The sequence below is a fragment of the Lissotriton helveticus genome, chromosome 8 (genome assembly GCF_964261635.1).
Source record: "Lissotriton helveticus chromosome 8, aLisHel1.1, whole genome shotgun sequence".
Taxonomy (NCBI): domain Eukaryota; kingdom Metazoa; phylum Chordata; class Amphibia; order Caudata; family Salamandridae; genus Lissotriton; species Lissotriton helveticus.
The window spans coordinates 847,671,856-847,694,651 of record NC_136069.1 but is presented as its reverse complement, the minus strand read 5'-3'; the positions used below and the strand labels follow the sequence as shown (position 1 = coordinate 847,694,651).

The window sequence follows — 22,796 nt, the reverse complement described above, 5'->3', positions numbered from 1 at the left end:
ACTCACCCCAACGCTTATCTCAGTTACAAGGCCTTGATACACAGACACGTGGGCTCCCTTCGCCCCATCCCTCATCTCAGTTACTAGGCCTTGGTATCCAAGCACCTGTGTGTATGCATTCAACATCCCCTTCATAACTGAGTTATTAGGCCTTGGTGACCATGCACCTGTGTCTTTGCTTTGGACGCACCTCCACCCCACCACCCTCCCATCTCCACCACATGTCCATGCACCCAAGCCTCCCCTCCTCCCTCCTTCCTCACTCGCTAGGCCTTGGTACACAGGCCCATCGGTGTTAATGGCTTTGCTGATAACGGTTGCATAATTGCCCTGGGACCCTACTTCCACGACCAGGTCCTCCCAGCCACACCTGCACTTCTATTGACAAAAAGCAGGCTGTGCCACACAACGTTGCACCAGCCTTCTCTGGCACCATTCCCGGGCTGCCCTGTTTTTAAATGAAGAGCCGGGCGTGTGACTGGGTCAAGGACTCCCCCTCCATGGCCACCCCTTCCAAATATAGAAAAAATGCATCTGCCAGTGTGATGTATTCCTATAGGTTCTGTATCGATCCCCCTATTCCTGACCCTATTCTGGTTAGCAAACTAACAAGTTAACTAGCAGCCATCCCATGAGGCAGAAAACCCCCATGATGCAGGAACCGTTATCTGATAAAGCCACACTACGGCACAGGAACGTGTTATCTGATTAGGTCATAACGCTTGCCATCTAATTAGACAAGCGATATTCCTCCAGCCCCTGATAAGGCATACGGAGTTCTCAAAACAAATCAAACCTATGACAACCTGGGAAAAACCCTGCAGCCATTGTTTTGATTTCACCGAGAACTTCAGCAAAAGAATGTTCTAACGACCTGGTCGTATGACATCCTTATTGACGTATCTATGTCCATCCTTACGTCAATCTCGGCACCTTAAAGGTATAAATATTACCGATATTGCCCTATGCAAACACACGCGGTGGTGACGAGGACGGAGCAGCCAGACTTGCCGAAGCCCAGAGCAGAGCAGACCCCGCTGGCGCAGCCCCGCCTTCCTGACGCGCTGAGATCGAGCAGCTGCTTTCTCCTGCCGAGAAATCCAGCTCTGGCGCTTCCGGGTAGCCCTCGCAGGCAGCCTGGAATATCGAGACCAGAGACGAGAGATACCATCACTCATTCATCCTAGATTCCAGGTACAGAACTGAATAACCCCTCGCAGAGAATTCTTTAGTCAGTCACTTGGCAAAAACAAACTTAACTTAAACTGTAACTTTCTATTCCCGCCCACGTATTAGACTTAGGTCAGGTACACGGGGTAGGCGTATCTAGAAACACCAGTTGAGTACGTTTAGTCAAATGTATATGTGTATGTAATATATTTTATTCATTTTAAACCTTCATATGGCTTAGAAACCATATCAATGTTTTTACAGTATTATTTTATACTTCTGCTTCTAATGTATGCACTTTACTTAACTATAAGTATTGCAATAATATCGATCCATTTCTCTTGTACGAGAAAAGAGACTGATCAATAAATAACATCTTTTATTGAACACGCCCGTCTCTTCCTTTTCTCTACAATCTGATGAGACTAAGAATGCACGTACTGACGGAGTAAAATAAATTACCTTTTGTTCACACGACTCTCGAGATACACTCTTGATTAGGGGAGAGCAAAGTTGTCATGTTCTATGGTTGTCAGAAACTAAATCCCTTCTTGTCTAATCAGGGAAGTTAATTCCTTCCTGAACATTCGAGAAAGTTTCTAGTGAACTCTGAGCTAGCTGGCAAACCCAAAACTTTAAGTCTAATATCGACAGTAGTAGACCTAGTTAACGTCTGGTCTAGGCCTATACTATTGAAGGTATTATTCCAATGCGCAGAGCCTATTGGGATAATAGGAACTACACTACATGGCGCCCAACGCGTTTGGAAGGGCGATAAAACTAACGTAAGACATTTAGAGTAACTCAGTCGTGCTTTCTCACTCAGACCCCTTTTCCCCATAATACTCCAAAGACGTCTGGAGTGGGTGAAAGGTAATATCCGCCAAACCTCGCAGGAGGAAACTCCTATGTATGATACTTGGTTTAGTCAACGTTGAAGGATAAACCGTTCCAAAATATTGTGCATCTAATCTTTGTTTCCATAAGAAACCTGATCTGCAAACAAACAAAGTGACCATCCTGTCGGTAAAATGGCAGACAGTGATGATGAAAGAGAGGCAGTTAGATTAGCAGCTGAAATCGCAGCAGCTGATACTGCACTACAAGACGCTGACCAGGATATAATACTCATCCCGGTCATTAAAAGAAAATCTATAACCTTAAAACTTATAGAAAATGGACTGACACCTAGAGGTGGTACAGTCATATTCGTAATTGAGGCACACGAATATCGGCAGACAGAGGTATACTATTCATGGATACATTTTCCAGCAGCAAATGCTGTAACAAAGTACTTCCACTATTACAAAATAGAGGAACCTCCTGAAATGTACACTCCTTTCGAGGAGGTGGAAGTACCACTTAAATTTCAAGAGCATTTGCTCTTATTTAATGGCGCCCTAAAACACAATAATCACATCACCAGGCTCAGTCCTTTAGGTAGACCAGGAGCAACGTGGCCGGTCCTAGCCGGATACACACCACATCCAGACATCAATGGGATGTCTGCAGCAGATCTTTTAGTACACAGATCTTTTAGTACAACTAAAACAATTAATAAAAATACATAGACAACTAGTCCAGTATGTGATGCGGACTTCAACAATTCAGCCAGCGATTAAAATTCCACAGCTGACCCCTCACCAGGGGAACACAAATAAAATTACACCACAGAACATACAATCCTGCCTAGGTAAAGTACCAGCTAAACTGGAACAAATACCATTCTGGTTAGCACAAAAAATCACCCAAATCGAGGCTGTGTTTCCAGACACCACCCCGTTAGAAAAACACAGGATTCTGACTATCTGTCTTCCAATGGGAATCGCACCACACATTGAGGACTGTGACACTTGGGGTACAGTCTTTGCTTCCATCTACACAAAAACGCACGGTGTTCCATCCATTTCGGTAATACCAGATGTGCTAAAACAAATTCAAGATGAATATGGTCCAGAACCCGCTTTAACTCTTGGTATGAAATTACTAAAAGACTTCAAGCAGGTCTCAGCTATATTATTAGCCAACATAAAAGGTGAAGCAGCAAACGTGGCGATCCGCCAGAGGTTAAAGGAGACAGATATAGCAGACCAACCAGCTGAAATTGCCAGAATCATAGAAAAATCCTATGAGGAACTAGGTAGAGATAGTTTAGGTGGAATACCAGTAAAACCACAACTAATTGAAAGTCCTGAAAAAATATTTTTTAATAATAATTCAACATCACAGAAAAAGAACTGGGATGGAAACAAACAATCCAATCCTAAAGAAAAGAAATTCCAGTCCAGAGGAAGGTCTCCTAGGCGAAGATAAAAATCTCCGAACCAAAGACACAAGTCACCCCAGAGTGACCCCTTTGGGAAAAGATATAACCTTAGAAATAGGGATAATATAAAAAAGCCTGATAGATATCAAGACATTGATACACGTCCCTCTCAATCTTTTCAGACTTCCTCGCAGAAATCGGAAAGAAGAGGACGATCAGAACAAAGAGAAGAGCACGCCAAGTCCAAAGACAAGGAACCTGCTCAGCTAAAAAAGAAATTACAATTTCCAAAAAAGAAGGTAGCCAGTATCAAGGTAGTTAACAATGCCGAGAATACTGAGGACACAACTGAAAAACAGAGAATGGGCTCAGACAATGCTAGACAGCGCAGCAGAAGTGAGCATAGCTCGCAAAGTCCTTATGAATCATCTGGAGACAGTGGACACGAATGAATATCTTCAAGTGGAAACTGCAGACACCAGAGTTAGCAAACCCCACAAAATATATGAAATAACATTACGTATAGAGGGGGATAAGACTAGAAAAATAAGGGGACTATTTTGGGATAATCTCTCCAAGGGCTATGACATCCTTCTAGCTGAAAAAGACTGGCCACCAGAGTTTGTCAGGGAGTGCCCTCATGGCGAAGAAATAATTATGCCTGCCTTCTCAAATCATATCCCAATTCATAAAAAATATACACTTGCCAGAAAGTGGGCAGTAGCTCTAGCTCCTGCTTTATATAAAAATCACGTAGGATGGGATGAGGACTCTCCTCCTCACAAAATCCAGTTAAAATCACAACCTACTGCACAGAGGCAGTACCCAATTAAGCAAGAAGCTAAAAAACAGGTAAAAGAAATTCTAGATCAGCTAGAATACCAGGGGGTGATTGAAACTTGCACCTCACAAATGAACAACCCTTTGTTTCCGGTCTCCAAACCAGACAATTCATATCGTCTAGTTTTGGATTACCGACACCTTAACTCATGTTGCAAAACTTTTGCAGTGCAAAATTCGCACAGTGCTGCACTAATGAATAACATAGTGCGCAAAAAATACAAAACAACATTAGACATCTCTAATGGATTCTTTTGTCAAAACATAGCACCAGAGAGCAGATATGTGTCTGCATTCTCAATAAATGGCACTCAAAAGCAATTCTGTCGGTTAGCCCAGGGGTACAAGAACAGCCCGGGAGTATTCTCAGCGAGAGTAACAGAATTACTACAAATATATGACGACGAAGCATTATCGTATGTCGACGACATATACTTAACAGATGATGACTTGGAGACTCACTTGAAGAGAGTGAACACCATAATACTTGGGTTCGCAGCAGAGGGTTACAAATTCAACTTTAAAAAATCCAGAATTGCCCATCTGACAGTCCTGTTCTTAGGATATGAATTATCAAGTGAAGGCAAAAGCCTGGCTGACAATTTTCTAGAGAAATGTGCCGTACTCCAAGCACCTAGAACACTAAAAAACCTACAGTCAATTCTAGGCTTCCTAAATTTCGGAAGAACATACATTGCAAATTACGCAGAAAGGGTCAAACCCCTTTATGATCTAATAAAACCTGATTTTAAAAGAACCAATTGGACTCAAATACACACAGAAATTCTGAGATCCTTACAAACAGACATGCTAATTAAAACAAAATTAGAAACACGTGATAACACACGCAATCTTGTGATTCGAGTCATCCCAGGAAGATGCGGATTCACATACCTGACCTCTAATGAGGGAGAAAAGGTACCAATTGCATTCAAATCACACTTGTACACAGAAGCTGAACAGCAATTCAGCATTGAAGAAAAAATTGTTCATGCAGTTCAAACCGCAATAGCTAGAGAAAAAGATCAAGCTGACGGTAGACATATCACAGTCAGAACAGCAGAACCAGCCTTTGAGGCATTAACAACCCCATGTAATTTACCAACAACGACATTGAATCCGGAATGGATACAATGGGTAAATTCAATCACAACGGACAAAGTATACTACTACTTTGATCCAGAACTAGAGGATTTAAAAAATCTAGAATATGAAAGAACATTCCCTCTGCCAATCGACATTCTGCCCTTACGACACTACGCTTGTGTAATCTATACAGACGGACATGCTCAACCCTCCGTTTGGGGAGAACAAGCATACAACCCCACATGTGAGATTACAAAAGAAGTGTGGCGCGGAGGTAAACTAAGACCTCTATTAACAAAATCACACTCAGTAGAAACTAATTCAGAACAACAGACTGAAATAATAGCATTGAAAATGGCGCTAGATAATGCGGATCGCGAATTCCCGACACTTATAGTGTCAGATTCATATTACTGCGTCAAATCATATAACAAAGATTTGCAGACATGGACTCAAAACGGTTACAAAGATGACACAGATGCAACAATAAAGCAGAAACTGCTCTGGGAACAAATAGCTCTTTTACAAAAAGAACTACCAAAGACTCACGTGACACACTCACTGAGTCATCAGCGTGATGGCGTTCACGTTGCAGGGAATTCATTGGCTGAAACAGCCACAGCGGTAGCAACTAAATCGGCTTCCGTTGTTCGAAAAAAGCGTACATTAAAATACATTGACAGTGAAACAGTGCTGGCGGTGAAAACGTCATTAAAAGGCGACTGCTCAGCGCTACCGATCAACTATCCACTCAATTATACATACATAATCGATGCACACTCCGTCCCTTTTGCTCGAATCCCTGGAGTGGGGGATAGAGTGATTCCAAACATGGACAGGAGAAACTTGTTAATCGCAGACGCGCATATGGGTGAGGGTCTCAGACACCTCAAACTAAAAGATTCTCTGGAAGAATTACAATCAAGGTACTGGTGGCCAGGCATGAGCCTGCATCACACCATGTTTGTAAAAAACTGCCCAAACTGCAACAGAAATCGCAGTGGGGAGAGAAACAGTGTAATACCTCGTCGTTTCACTCCAGAAAAAATCAAGAGTAAAAAGCAAGGCTTGCGATTAACATATACAGGCTAGTTTCCACTTATAATGTAGATCACCAGCACTCGGCTGACGTCTGGACTGTTATACAAAGATTTGCGAGTCTAAATGGCATATACGCTAAGAGCATGCTATGTTTGATCATTGTTTTCACTCTAGCCTTCCAGCCTGATGGGAAACATGACCAAATGAGCATAGCACAGCGGGAATCTTCTCACTTCCTTCCTGAGGGATACGGGATGGTGTAAAGAAAAAACCAAGGCATAAAGCAATCTATAACGGGAAGGATATTAGGTTCGGGAGCTGGGTGGGTCAAACATCTAATAAGTGTCCAACGTAGTCTAAATAACTTGCCAAGAAATTCTCTGAAGGGATTCAGTCCGTACGAATTATTATTTGGAACTAGGATGTTAATCTCTGACCTTGACAGTCAAACTTCAGTGGTGAAGGAAAAAAGCTTTGATATCAAAGACCGTTTGGCTATTTTGCAGGACTTAAATGAAACAAGAAAAGACCTGAGCAACATAAAGTTGAAACAACAGCCAACAACCACTGAAGAACCACCACCTGTCCCAGCAAGACCTGTCTGGATTCCAAAAGTCGGGGATCTAGTCAGAGAAAAGATCGCGGTAAAGAAGGAATTTGGGCCTTCTTACAGAAAAGCAGTTCCTGTCTTGTCTGTCAACGGGACAAGATCAGTTGTACTACCGCCGCTTGCTGGTAAAAAGGAGAACCGAGTTGTATCCATCGACCTGGTAAAACCACAATCATGTGGCCGATAACAAATAGTAGGCCAAGTGGACTCCCAATAAGTAGCAGAACACCAAGGTTTGCTACCAGTACAGAGGTCCTATCGAAGAGGCTCATCACATTCGAAACGCCTACAGAAGAACAACAAGGACTATGCAACAATGCAATAGAACTCAGACCTCTGAAAACCCAAATAAAAACATTTAGCAGAGACACACCAACCTATAATGAAGTACCAAATGATAATGCAAGAAACAGTAATCCTGAAGTAATTGGAACTATTGACAGAACTGCATCCGGCTACTTCATAAACTTCGATGATTCCTCTGAAGGCTTCACTGAATCAAAGACACAGCCATCATCAAAAACCTTTAAAGATAAAGCTAAAGAACTTTTGAAACAACTGAAAGAAACATATCTGATTTCTCCATGGATCGAATTTTGGGTGGGTTTTGGTGCATTTATCCTCATACTTTGGCTCATCATGATACTAACATTGGGACGCTTCATTGAGGGAAAATATGCTAAAATGGACACAGCAAGTCAGAAAATCAACTTGATCCTCAAACCACACACATCTTCACACGTCGAGAAAAGAGAACTTTCTTCAGCCAACTTCACAGCCAATCCTATACCGGGTGGGGTAGCATGGGACAACACAGACTACGAAATCTATGGTCCGGTTGAAATCCTGAAATATCCACACCAAATTAAGATCTCATTGAGTGACTTTGTAAAACCAAGCTCATTGGCTGATGATTGGGACTTCGAAAGCATTAATAATATGATGTCTGACTTAGTAATGTCTGCTAAATTTACCAAACATGATTATTTGCAGGGTTCTACAAATTATGATAGTATGTATTGCTATAACCACTATGGTAACCATTTTTTACATAGATCTGCACAACCTAGAAATGTTTTAAATTATAATCAATGGGAACATTGTGCAACCCCTCCAAAAGGAAGCTCAAGAACCGTTTACGACAAATATTCATACTTTTCAGGTTTGAACATAAGTAATGCTGAAACATTTTATTTCAAATTGTCAAATAAGACAGGGATGAAGACCATGATAACCAACACAAAATTGATATATTCAGACTCATTCTTTGAACAAATGAATACTTTTGGTTTTGATTATTGGGACAAAAATGTTGAATTGAAAAGTGTTTGGGGTACAAAAGAATGGCAAGTACAGGGTATAGAATCTTTGTTTAGAGCCTGCATGATCCCAGAACAAATTATATTTTTTAATGAAACTGTTCAACAAACCACCTGTCTTGGCCTAGCCAAAATCAAAGACTGAAATAAACCGTCTATTCCAAAACCAACAATGAACAGCAATAGTTCCACAGATGAAGAGATAGACGTAAATTATGTATTAAACCAAAACAGAACACATCCAGATTGGAAACAGTGGTTGATCTGGCCCACAGATACTAATAACTGTCAAGACAGATTCCTGAATAAAACACAGGGGTTCAAAATGACCAGGCCAGACCCTAGATATCCCCAAAGACATCACCCAGGGATAATAACCACCTACAGTGTGGGCAAATTATGCCTTCAATGGCTACAAACTTCCACACTGGCAGAAATTAAGCAACACCTAACTTTACTTACTGATGGTGCTGACTTGCGTGATTTCACTATGGGACCACGCAAACAGCGTCAAAAGCGTTTCATAGCAGCCTCTGTATATGCAGCATACAATGAGGCCTGGAAGGTTACTCAAATTGAAACAGCAGAGAGAATACGGGAAATTGACCGTATTAATTTGGAAAAATCACTTTCTGTAGTGGACAATGGGTTAATGACTCTGTCCTCCAGAATTTTTTCTTTGGACAGCATTGTGTCTTCAGCAATCGACATATTATCGCAAGACTTACTGTTATTACAACACGGTCAGTCCCAATTGCGTTCTATTGTACAGCTTGGCTGGACGTTACAAAATCTGCGTTTAGGCTATGTGCCTTGGCGTTTAATCAACACAACGTCACTATTCTATATCTTTAACCTTACTGATAGACAAATCAGTATGGCCCAAAAGGGAGCTGATTATACAATCCTGAGCATTGAGAAACTTGAGAGATTACCAGTGACAATGTCAGAACGACCTGTCAGTGAATGGATAATACATGGGATAATAAATATTCCAATATTAACCTTCAGGTTTCAATACTGCCAAAAATATATACAGGCTGGCATGTACGAAAAATTGGGAAAAGGGTACATAAAAACAACATGGAACCTGCCCTATTCGCATGCATGTGTCAGTAATAAAGGACAGAAAGTGTTTCTTAGTGGCAATAATTGTGCAATGTCACTAAGCGGTACACTTCTGTGTAACGGAATTAGTTTGCATGGAGCCTGTGAAGGGAACTCAAATAACCTTTCATGTCACCAGCAAGGCGCACCTGCAACAGAGATTGAACCATTCTTTCAAAGACTCTATAATGGGAGTTACATTCTAATTGTAGACCGCAGATGTTGTAGTCTTATGCCCGGGACTCCTTATCTCGTAACTACGACTGCGAAGGTCAAGTGCTGTGGACACTCATTGTTCCCCAGCTCCTTTCCAGACAGGGAGGCAAGGGCATGGCCCAACTTGAAAATTACTTCTATTCGAATAGATACTTTAAGCAGAATGAAAACAGTGCTTCTTCAGACGCCGACAAGGCTCACGTCATCAAAAGAAACGTATGATCTCCAAGTCGCAAGGACGACTGCAGAGATACATTCATTGTTATCAACTAATTCCCCCATACATTTCGCAGAAATCCTGAATGAAATCTTAAATATTTCTGATACCAATGGAGTCTCAAAAGTATTTAAGACAGTATTTTCGATGGCATTAACACCATTCAAAGCCATACTGGGTATTTTTCCAGATTTCGTCCATTCGATTTTTGGCGGACTTCCCCTCATTTTAGGACTGATTGCAGGAATCCTATTCCTAGTCCTTATATTTCGTTATGGCAAACCATGTCACAGACAAAACACCTGCGACAAGGGAAGAAACAATCCTAGCCATTGGATACCGGGACCGGATATCAAAAATCCTGGGACTATCCCGGCTTAGAGACCTGAACATGACTTGGTTTCTATCCTTTCGACCAATGTGGTAACGATGTGTTTTACCTGTATTAAGGTGCCTGCTATGCGGAGAAGAATGCGTGTTAGACACCTGTCTGACGCTACAATCGGATGCGCCAATGGATGCAGAAACATTGTTGAGTCCAACAAAGGCTCACGCTTTGTGCTGCCCTCAAAGGCTACCAATCCTGATGACGGCATTCGTGGAAGCTTCACCACTACAATTAAGGGGTAGTGAAGTACAAGATGAAAGCAGCATCGATCAGGTACGACCTTCTGTCAGCAATCCAAATCAGAATGTCAATGGAGACAATCATGCGCACGAATGCATGGTTACACCTATTTCCGAGTTAGTGGAACTCTCCCAGGAAGCTGTTGACAACTTTTTCGAAAGCCTAAATGATATGATGTTCTCACCAGAGCAGAAATAGAGACTTTTGAGCAAGCTCGTACACGGCGTTCCCTGAATTTGGCCTTCAACTTTAATAATAAAGTCACATGAACAATTTTCCCTCCAGTTCACGGACAGCAATTTTTTCAGCAGCCCCAAAATATTTTTGCATATTTTCCGGGACACTATCTTCTGCTTAAAGTAAGAACTATTCTTAGAGAACTAAGATTTCTTAATTTAGATAACTTATAGACATTAGCTGCCCGCTGGCATGTTCATAGTTATTATTGTTCTGTGATGAAATGGTCTCGAACCTTTTTTTTGTATTAAGAGCCATTTCATGTGTAAATTTTCATATACAAAATAGCAATAATGTATACAAATGCGTGATTACTTTAGCATTATTCTACAGCTTGAGTGCATACTATACATATGACTGCATTTTTTCCGTATATTTGATAATTTCAAAATGCATTTATGTATTTTGGGGTGGTAAGGTATACACAATACTCTATAGTATGTTTTACTATGCATAGATTAGTAAATATGTCCATAGTTAGCGTGGAGTGGGTGTGATGTATTCCTATAGGTTCTGTATCGATCCCCCTATTCCTGACCCTATTCTGGTTAGCAAACTAACAAGTTAACTAGCAGCCATCCCATGAGGCAGAAAACCCCCATGATGCAGGAACCGTTATCTGATAAAGCCACACTACGGCACAGGAACGTGTTATCTGATTAGGTCATAACGCTTGCCATCTAATTAGACAAGCGATATTCCTCCAGCCCCTGATAAGGCATACGGAGTTCTCAAAACAAATCAAACCTATGACAACCTGGGAAAAACCCTGCGGCCATTGTTTTGATTTCACCGAGAACTTCAGCAAAAGAATGTGCTAACGACCTGGTCGTATGACATCCTTATTGACGTATCTATGTCCATCCTTACGTCAATCTCGGCACCTTAAAGGTATAAATATTACCGATCTTGCCCTATGCAAACACACGCGGTGGTGACGAGGACGGAGCAGCCAGACTTGCCGAAGCCCAGAGCAGAGCAGACCCCGCTGGCGCAGCCCCGCCTTCCTGACGCGCTGAGATCGAGCAGCTGCTTTCTCCTGCCGAGAAATCCAGCTCCGGCGCTTCCGGGTAGCCCTCGCAGGCAGCCTGGAATATCGAGACCAGAGACGAGAGATACCATCACTCATTCATCCTAGATTCCAGGTACAGAACTGAATAACCCCTCGCAGAGAATTCTTTAGTCGGTCACTTGGCAAAAACAAACTTAACTTAAACTGTAACTTTCTATTCCCGCCCACGTATTAGACTTAGGTCAGGTACACGGGGTAGGCGTATCTAGAAACACCAGTTGAGTACGTTTAGTCAAATGTATATGTGTATGTAATATATTTTATTCATTTTAAACCTTCATATGGCTTAGAAACCATATCAATGTTTTTACAGTATTATTTTATACTTCTGCTTCTAATGTATGCACTTTACTTAACTATAAGTATTGCAATAATATCGATCCATTTCTCTTGTACGAGAAAAGAGACTGATCAATAAATAACATCTTTTATTGAACACGCCCGTCTCTTCCTTTTCTCTACAATCTGATGAGACTAAGAATGCACGTACTGACTGAGTAAAATAAATTGCCTTTTGTTCACACGACTCTCGAGATACACTCTTGATTAGGGGAGAGCAAAGTTGTCATGTTCTATGGTTGTCAGAAACTAAATCCCTTCTTGTCTAATCAGGGAAGTTAATTCCTTCCTGAACATTCGAGAAAGTTTCTAGTGAACTCTGAGCTAGCTGGCAAACCCAAAACTTTAAGTCTTATATCGACAGTAGTAGACCTAGTTAACATCTGGTCTAGGCCTATACTATTGAAGGTATTATTCCAATGCGCAGAGCCTATTGGGATAATAGGAACTACACTACACCAGCACACCAAGAGCACATCACAAGGACAGGCTCCGCACAGAAAGTGCGTAGATTCTATCTAGAGAGCCATTTCAGCACTTCTCCGGCGGCCTAACCCATTCCATCCAATGGGTTCATCAGCACCCTTCCACCCAGTCTTGTGATTCTGCTGGGAAAGCGACAGAAGTCTGTCCAATTTTCCAAGATCCCGGATTTCACGTGTGAAACAACATTAGTGTCAGGGTGCAGAGACTTCCAAGGTAACTGCTTCTCCACAATCTTAAATCAAGGCCCCCATACCACTGGTAAACCAACTGCCATCCACCAAGAGCCCACCTTCATCCAAGACCCCAATATATTTTCAAAAAACAGCTGTACATCAACACCCTTGACATCAATGCTTACCCAGCACCGTTCCACCAAGTCCCTTAGTATCACAAGCAAACCAACACTCTTCTACAGCAACAAGGACCTCTGCTTGGTTCTAAACATTCCTGCCAGCCTTCAAGAAAGCTTTCGACAGTAAACTTTTCTGATGTTCCTCCTGGAGGAAGACACTATAGAAGTGAAGTGCAGGACCTTCTCGTAGTTTCTATGATGCACCTTTCCACTCCCTAAATCACAACTCTACTAAAACATGTTTGTCACAAATATTATTTGAAGAATGTTGTGGGCTGCACTTCATTTTAGTTAAATCCTCCGCCCTTCACCTAATATCCCTGCTTTATATTACCACCAGTTACTGCACAATATATTGCCTTTCTCCATAAACAAGTCCTAACACGTTTACGCAGTTTCAGTAACTTATATTGCACAACTGCTCAACAATCTAAAACTTACAACAAAAAATAACGTATTATTAATCACATAGGTGAAACCTATTGCATTTACCAATGCTTGATAAATACATCTCTGCATAGAGAAGGAGCAAAAAAGGCTGGGAAGCACGGCATCTTGCAAAACAAAAAAGGAAGGAACAAAGGCAGCAAAGCCAAGACCCAACAAATTGTACATGAAGCCAGAGGGGCTTCAAATAATCAGCATGCGGAAAAGTCAACAACTAATTTTAAAGCCCACCGCTTCAATACAAAGTGAGCAAAGGAATCCTTGACCTGGCAATTTTTCACAAAACCAGGAGGTGAAATTAAGGTCAATGCCAGCAAGGTAACTTGCATACCTCGTGACAAGTTACCAAAAAAGAGAGCATCTAGGCATGTACTCGTGTGGGACGACAAGGTTGTCAACAGTCGGAACAATGCATCCCAGTGAACTCTAGTGTGAAGTTCAAAGAAGAAGGCAACAGGAAGATGTTGCAACTGAATTTGCATGGCGCAATCAAGATCATTCTCATCCGTGACTGCAGAAGTTAGCAAAATACTGTATCCCGTACAAAAAAGTTATTTGCTTGGGGAAAACTAATTTAAGGACCATCTCAGCAACGATGAATAAACATGTTAATTAGCAACATAAAGACTTCTATTCAAGCTTGAAATAAAATAAGCCATATAAAAAAAAAATACATCAAAAAGTAGTTTACAATTAGAAACTGGAAAAAAGAGAGAAAATGTTGTGTTTCAAAACCTACAAATAAAATAACATAAAAAGGTTGTTTAAAAAACTACAAAAAGAAATTATAACACAAGAACCCCAGCCCAGTTACGTCGCTACTTCCCTGACAGGCAGATCCGCTATCCACAATGCCATGCCCCTGACACGGATCTCACACATATGCTACGGTCCTGTCTGGCTCTACAGAGTTACTGCCAGTCGGTGCATGTTACCCCGTGAGAGTTCACAGAATTACGGACATCCAAACGTGGGAAATGTGCGCCTTGGGCATTTTTAAAGGCAGGAAACAACGCAAAGTGCATGCCGACTTTGTGGCACTGGCACTCCTCCTCGCCAAACGTGTCCTCACACTCCAATAGTGATCTTCAACGGCTCCACCAGTGGCTGCTTGGCATGGGGCAATGAGCAAGTAGGTGGGAGGGAGAGGGAGAGGCCCTCTGCTACGAGGAGGTCCGACACCTGCGCAAGAGACCTATTTCTCTTCAGTGGGCTACCCTCCTCATACAAATCCTACAAGGGCTGGGTAACAACAATCTCCCCCATGACCTAAGCAAACCCGTTCCAGGGAGGACTCCTCAGCTGGAGCCCTGGTCTGTCCCGCTAACTCCTGCTCTTTCCAAACTGGGTGGCCGGGAGAGCTTCTGGGGCCCCCTCTCGTCCCCCTACACACCCATGCCCAGCAAACGCACTTGTCTGCTGTTTACACCCAGCCTAACTTAGCGACTTCAGTTTCACATGCACACCAGTCCATGTTTACGCATTTCTCTTTCAATTGATATGCCTGACACTGCCACCTCCCATACATGCCCTGCTCCCACCCTAGTTTTAGGCTTCATCCCTAGTTGGCGACATTGCGGCGGTACGCTGATGATATTCACTAGTCCACAATAAGAAGTCCTTCACGATTATTGTTACTTCTAGCACAATGACTAAGTACCAATCTACGGTTTGCTGCATGATGGTATGTTCATAGTGTATGACCAGTAGACATGTCCCTTTGGAAGGCATTACTGGTTGCAATTACTGTATGTAATGTAAAACCCAATAAACACATTAAAAAAAGGAACCTTGCCCGCACCAAAAAAAACATTACTGAAGACGAGGACTGCCTGTCTTCAAGGCTGGGTGTTACGTGTGTAGAGGGTGTCGAGCAACTATGGAAAGTTGGGTGCATAGCGTGCATTAGGCCAGGCTATGTATCCAACTACTAAGGTGCATGGCCAAATACTGTGTGCAGTGTGTGTTGGTTGCCTGTTGGGGTCTTGTGCAGCAACCTAGCGGCATGCTTAAGCTTAAAGTCTTTACACAACCAATGTTTACGTAGAGGAAACAAAACCCTCTTATCGATGGGACAAAATCGATATAGCCACTTTTAATCTGCATCTGACGAAGACTATTCCGTCTCTCAATAATACTGAGCAGAATTTGAATGCCCCTATTATTAGGTGGCTTACGGATGCAGTATCTGTGCATGCCCCCTGTTCGGGCAGTAAATTTCGATCTTTGCGTCCCCCAGCACCTTGGTACTCGGATGAGTTAAAAATCCAACGTGCTAAATGTAAAGCCTTGGAGAGGAAGTGGAGGAGATTCTATTCCATTCCCTCTAAACTGATTTACAAGGATGAGCTAAAAGCCTATCATGCCAACTGTAAACGGGCCAAGGCAGTTTACATTACCTCTACTATTACTTCAGTGCAAAATTGTCCTCGGACTCTTTTTGCTACTGTTAATAACCTCACAGGTGCTGACACTGTTCCTGTGTTGCCGGCTCTGGATGGTAAACATTGTAATGCTATTGCGGACTTTTTTATTTCGAAGGTTCAGGACATTCACCAATCCTTAGCTTCCCTTCCGCCCCCTACTGATCCCTTCCTACTTGGCTCTTGCTGTAATGTCTCTGTCCCTCCTTCTGAGTTTCTGCACAACTGGAAATTATTTGATGATGTTTCCTTCCTGTCGTGCCTAAAAAGCATTAAGTCAGGATCCCCTCGGGACCCTGTCCCTATGAGGATATTGAAACAACTTGACCTTGAACCACGTAGATTCCTAATGAGGTTACTTAACATCTCTCTTAGTGAATCTCGGGTGGAACAGGAATGGAAACACGCCATGGTCGTTCCCCTACAGAAGAAATCTGGTATGGACATTACTAACCTGGCCAATTTTAGGCCTATATCCCTGCTGCCAGCTTGTTCTAAGATACTAGAACGCCATGTCAACTTTCAGCTAAACGAATTTGTTGAAAATACGGGATATCTCCATCCATCCCAATCAGGCTTTCGCGCCAATTATTCCACCGAATCCGCACTCCTGGGGGTGACTGAGCGACTCCGACACGGTATTGATAGTGGTGAGACCTTTGCGCTTATACTATTGGATTTAAGCGCGGCTTTTGATACCGTGTCGCATTCCATTCTCCTAGAGTCCCTTCGCTCCCTTGGTGTTGCAGGATCTGCGCTTGCCTGGGTGGCTTCATTTCTTAATGAGCGCACCTTTCAGGTATTTTCAACCAAAGCTGAATCGGCGATCTGCTCATCTGCTTATGGCGTTCCGCAGGGGTCTATATTGAGCCCTTTATTGTTCAATATTTACATCAGACCCCTTGCCACGATAGTAGAGGACGCCGGTCTGTCTATTTACTCCTATGCAGATGATACGCAGATCGTGTTCTCCCTGTCTGACAGTAGGTCTCAGGACACCTCTGCCCTTAAAATCGGCCTTTCTCGGGTTGCAGCCTGGATGCAGGTCAACCTGCTAAAACTCAATGGTGAAAAGACCGAGGTTATCGTACTTGGCAAACATAAAGATCTGTGGGGTTCGAGACACTGGCCTAGTGACATGGGTCCACTGCCTACCCCCGTGCCAGTTGTTCGTAACCTCGGCTTTCTAATCGACGAGAAACTCTCGATGCGTCAACAGGCAACTAAGGTCGCTGCAATCTGCTTTAACACTCTACGCTGGTTGCAGAAGATCCTATGGATGCTGCCTGAGTCTACTCGTCGAACTGTTGTCCAGGCTCTTGTAATGTCCCGTATCGACTACGGCAATGTGCTCTATCTGGGAGCTGATAGAGCTACAATGAATATACTCCAGGTTGTGCAGAACTCAGCTGCCCGCCTTCTGTGCAATGTCCCACGCAGAATGTCTGCAACACAAGCCCTATGTGACCTTCATTGGTTAAAAATTGCTGACCGTGTAGCTTTTAAAACTTTGTGCCTTATGTTCAAAATCCGTCAGGGTTCTGCTCCCACATACTTGCACAATCTTGTCCGGCCATACCAGCCAAATCGCTCCCTTAGGTCATCAAATCAAGCCAATTTTGTAATTCCTAGAATTCGCTTGACAAAAATGGGAGGCCGCTCTTTTGCCCATTTGGGGCCGAAGATGTGGAATGCTCTTCCGCTGACGCTTAAAATGGAGACCAATCTTCTGGCCTTTCGCAAAAAACTAAAAACTTTTCTGTTTTAGTTGGTCAAATGTTCTCTGCTTCTCCTGTTTCAGCAATTACCTATCTTTCTTCTTTAGGCTGTCCCTGGCGCCGGGAAACCCTCTACGGGTAGCTGAGCGCAATACAAATTCAATAAAAAAAAAAAAAAAAAAAAAAAAAAGTTCAATATGTGCAATGTGACCAAAACCCCCAGAAATCTGTTTATACTAGGCAGCCATCAAGAAAGCCCCACTGAAAAGTAGCAATGGGTCGGAAGACCTTGTTGCAAACTCCTTGTGAGCACCTTTGCTTTAGTCTCCTCAGTAGGCATCTGGCACTCTACTACCTCTGTGGCTCTCTGAACTTCGACCCCGAAAAAGGCTATCTCTTTGGGAGGGGCCTAATAGTGAGTCCAACTCAGCTTCAGGAGAGGTGTCAAGGACCCCAGCATTCTCTAAGTTTAAGTTTAGACCAGTGTAGTGAGAGAGGACCAAACGGTCAGCCTACTCATCGTCGCCTTCATTCTGGATAAAATGCTGAATGTTCTGTCCTGCATCAGAATCGGATCCAAAGATAGCCTCCAGCCATCTGTGATAATGATGTAGAAGCTAGGGCAGCCTAGAGTTCTCTTTTAAGACCAAGTGCTGGGGCTTCGCTGAAATCTGTTTCAGATCCGATCCAAAACTGGCAGCGGGCTTGTATGTGGAAAAGACAACTCTGCGCCCAAGGCTACCAATAAACTGGCTGGAACCAGAGTGGCCTTCAGCAAAGGTATGGAGTTGTGGTTTGGTGCTAGCAAGAGGCCAGGCACGAATTTGCGAGTTCCGTTAGCGCTGAGGAGGGTCCCGCTGGCATAAGTCCAACTGGAGGGCATAGCAGATCCATGGTACTACATTATGATGCAGAAGTATTCCCAACAAGCTGCAACACCTCCCTGAAGGTTTCTAGAGACGACAATGGCCCAGGAAATTTGGAGCCCATCAATACTAACCACGGAAAGGGATCAGAGTTTGACAATGGAGTCAGATCCTTAAAACAATGACTGCGCAACCTCTCCATAGAGTGGTAGCGGCGAGGAGGAGTGGACTCCCATTTAGATTTTATGTGCTTCAGTCCAGGCTTACTTTTCTGACTTCTCTTGGACTTACCAGAGGACGGGGACCAAGGCCAAGAACTGGACTGGAATCGTCCCAGTGCTTTTTGTGTTTCGTGGTATAAATGCATTGCCTTTAGGGCTCCCTGCCAGGGGTAGGGAGCATTAAGGAGACCATGTCTTTGGCTTTGAACCTAAGCACCAAAGGCAGACTTTGACGGATCTGGACTGACATCGGTGTTCTGCAGGTACGCCATGGTTTAATGCTTCTAGCCTTCAGAGGGGGATTTTTCCTCTGCACACTATCGTTGGCAGATTTTCGGGAGATGGTGAACAAAATGTATAGGAGTGGTGCTACAGACTAGCGTCAAAAGGGGTGCAAACAAAGGAACTGAAATCAGCATGCAGAGATGGTGCCTATGTACAGCTCTGCACTGTCCGTTTCGGAGGCGGGACATCGCTGTCACTGAGTCCAAGTGTGCCAACTATCAGCCCGCAAGATCTGTGGTAGGAAACATATTCGGATTCAGTCTGGCACCTGGGTGAATTCAAAAGGTATGGATTCAGAAGTCTGATATAACCCTGAAAAGTTAATTTCAAGTCCTAGAGCCTAAACCTGGATTCTTGAACTCAAAGTCTCTGACTGGGCACCATTAGCGGATGCAGAGCTCACTCCCTGTAATTAACAAAATAAATAAATAAAACAGTACATAAGAGGGCAGGGTGTTGAAAATAGGTAACAATAGGATGTTGTTGCAACAATGATACCCTAGAAACCTATAAATGCAAATTGCATACGAAATATTTTCACTAGCAATCTAAGATATTACACAAAATCAATACAAATTAAAAAATGTTTTTAAATCACCCATGAAAATGTAAACAATACACTTGCACCAGGTAAGCTCTCAGAGATAAGTTGATGGAAGGGAGAACCTAACGATGCAATAAGGAAACAACAGCACAATTAATTTTCATTGGGTCCAGCAAAGGAATATGGACGCTGAAATCTAGCCATTGCCTATGTAAGTTAAACACAAACCGACGTGGGTTATTCATTATGTTCCACTGGCAAACTACCTGAGATTTTCATATTTATGGTAAATAAAATCGAGTGAGAGAGGAGTTTTGACTAGGCGGACACAAAGTCTCTTAATCAACAGTGCTCAATGTACATGTGGAACAGTAACCACATTTCAATTGCCTGGTGCCTCTAATAATTGCACTGAAAGCATTAAAAAGATCATCACAAGAACGTTCATTTTCTGTCGCACTGAAGGACACTTCCTTGTGTCTGTTAGAACTATTAACAATATAGATTACCTTGTGGCTAGATTCTCCGTCCAGACTGGCTGTTGTAACAAAACATGTCCCGTCCATTCTGCTTGATGATATAAGAATTAAATCGCAGGGAAAGGTTTCATCTTCTTTGACCATCACAACATCACCAACCTTCAAAAGAAAGCAATTCAACATTTTTTACTCCAGGGCCTGGACAAAGCATGCATATTCAACAGAGAGGTGCTGATCAAACATTAACATTTATTTGGTCGTGTTCCCTGGGTTAGAGAAGTATGCATTCAGCATGGGACCCCACACATCTTAAACCCAACACTGCATCACCATGGATTACTTTTATACACTTACACACTTTAGTCACTACAATGCTTGGTTTGCAATATCATTTCTGCATCGGAAGAACAGTTGGTGGGTGAATGCTCGTAACATCCACCTTTTTGAATGCAGAATTTGCGTTCATATAACTCCACCTCAATAAAGGCCAGTATCATTAGAAGTTTGCAAATTCTGGTGGTAACAACCATGACAACCCACTGAAAAGAAACGCCTGACTAACACACGAGTGCAGTAATTCCCCAGCAACAGGTCACAGACATCGCAGAATTGAGACCCCGAGATTGAAAACAGGTTGCATACACCATTTTGGGTGGTCAGCCAGCTAAATTTGTCTTTTTGTGGTAGGCTGCTGAAGTTCTCACCTTGGCCAATCCAGATGGACTGTCACAATTAACTTCATTGCAGGGGAAACACGAAGGCGGACCACAGATGATACAAACATACCTGTGATCCCTTAACGTTAGTACCTTCAACGCTCTCATCGCAACAAAAAATAAGTCGATGGTCATATGAAACAAGTCTGCGTCAGAAAAAAAACACTTTTAAAAGGTAGAGTGACCAAAAAAACAATGCACAAAAGAAAGGTTTTCAAACTAGGAAAAAGGTAGAAAAATGCATGCATTCGGGGATTGAATAAGGGAAGAAGTAATGGCTAGGGTTAGAGTAAGGGTCAATGTTAGGATTCAGGTAAGTGAAGGGGTTAACGTTCAGTTAGGCACATGATTTGGGATAGAATGAGAGCTGGAAACTTGTAAAGCATGGTGTAAGAAGGATAAGCAGGGTGGCACAGAAGGAGACTTGGAGAGGTACACCCTCCATAAAATGGTAAAGACAAGTAGGTGTATGGGAAACAAAGTTAAGGGTTATGGTTAAAGAGGGGTTAGATTAATGATTAATGTAGATCAACGTACAATTCGCCAATATATTTTCACTGAAAAAAACAAAATTTACAGGGACGTTTTATTTAGCAAATAGAAATGATAAAACCTTAGAAATTCACTAAAACACTCTCCGCCATGCAGTTTTCTTATCAATAAATTTACAGCAAATACTGCACTGATATTATCAATGATGTCACAGAAGATGTCACGAGTGATGTAATATGTGGGGTAATTAGCAATACATGGCGAGTGCTCAAATTATAGTTACCTTAGGGAACGAGTTGTAGTTTCTTGAGATAACTCAAACTATAACTGCTGAATTGATAAAGTTTTGTGTGTGTAAATTGTGAACCAAACTATAAAGTCCCTGTAACCTTTTGTTTTGTAAGTGAATTTTTAACAGAGCGGAGGTTTGACCACAGGCCTCCGGACCAAACCTTTGCATGTAGCCAATCCACACCACACACAAATTTTAGCTCTGTGCAGCGGGGGTTGACCGCAGGGCTTGGCCTGCGGCCAGTGCTCTGTGGCTAAACCTCTAAGGCAGCCAACCGGGAGGCGGCACACAGCCCCCCTTGAGGAAAGCTCCCCAGCTGTATTTTGGCCCCCATCTCAAAAGGCCAAGCTTTATTGTAAATGTGGAGGGGGCACGCAGCCCAACTCCCCAGGCCGATTTCTGGCCACGGGGACCTCCTTGCCCTTGCCATATTTAAGAGGGGGGCACGTTGCCCCCCTGTCTCGGGCTGCATCTCAGTCCTGGGACTCCATCTCCCGGGGCCAGGCCTTATTGTGAAGGGAGGTGGGGCACTCAGCCCCTCTCCCTGGGCAGATTTCTGCCCGGGGGACGCCATCTTCCAGGGCGCGGCCATTCCATGATGGGGGCAGACAACCCTCTCCCTGGGCCAACATTGGCCCAGAGGACACCATCTCTCGGGGCCCGGCAAGTAAATAAAGGGAAAGGGTGGTACGCATTCCACTTCCTCATACCAATACTGGCCCTGGGGACCCCATATCCCGGGGCTCAACCAGTATATGAAGGGGGAGAGGGGAACATAGCCTTCCTCCCTGGACCTACATTGGTCCCGGGGACCTCGTCCACTGTTGGAGGCCGCGGGGTAGCCCCAATGCCCTGGCTGCTTCAGCTGTCTCCCCGCATCCAATTATTTATTCAGTGCTTTGATACAGAATTGGAATAATATTGACAACTTGCATAAATTGCAAGAGGGATCACGCTCCAGGATGAAAAGAGCTCTGTTAAACAACTTATTTTTTTCTCATATTTACAGCCAGCAGGGTCAGACTTTGCAGCATTCAGGAGCTCACAAGCGTTAAGGTCGGTGGAAGGTATTCATTTAGCAGTGTAAAAAGTGAGGTATGAGGAACTAGTCACGGGAGTGACAGAGGCCAGTTGGTCACTGCCTGTGGAACCCAAGACAGACATACTCGTATTTCCCTGGGTGACCTCCTTGGTTTATCATAGTGAGGTTAAACCAGATCTGAGGGAGACTTCAGTGACACACGTGAACGGGATCAGGCAGGATCCGACTTATCTACTTTGGAACATCTTCTGGGAACAGTGGCGGATGACAGAGTGTACTACCAGA

The 22,796-nt window shown here is 43.2% G+C and overlaps 1 protein-coding gene across 3 annotated transcripts in view; it reads right to left on the bottom strand.

The window, feature by feature from the left end:
• The window catches only part of ATP11A (ATPase phospholipid transporting 11A), a 912,970-nt gene that overhangs the window by 433,676 nt on the left and 456,498 nt on the right, over positions 1 to 22,796 (bottom strand). For all 3 annotated transcript variants that reach the window (XM_078657659.1, XM_078657658.1, XM_078657657.1), the window contains exon 6: positions 20,000 to 20,128. In XM_078657659.1, the coding sequence (XP_078513785.1) occupies positions 20,000 to 20,128 (129 nt within the window). The remainder of the gene's footprint in view (positions 1 to 19,999; positions 20,129 to 22,796) is intronic.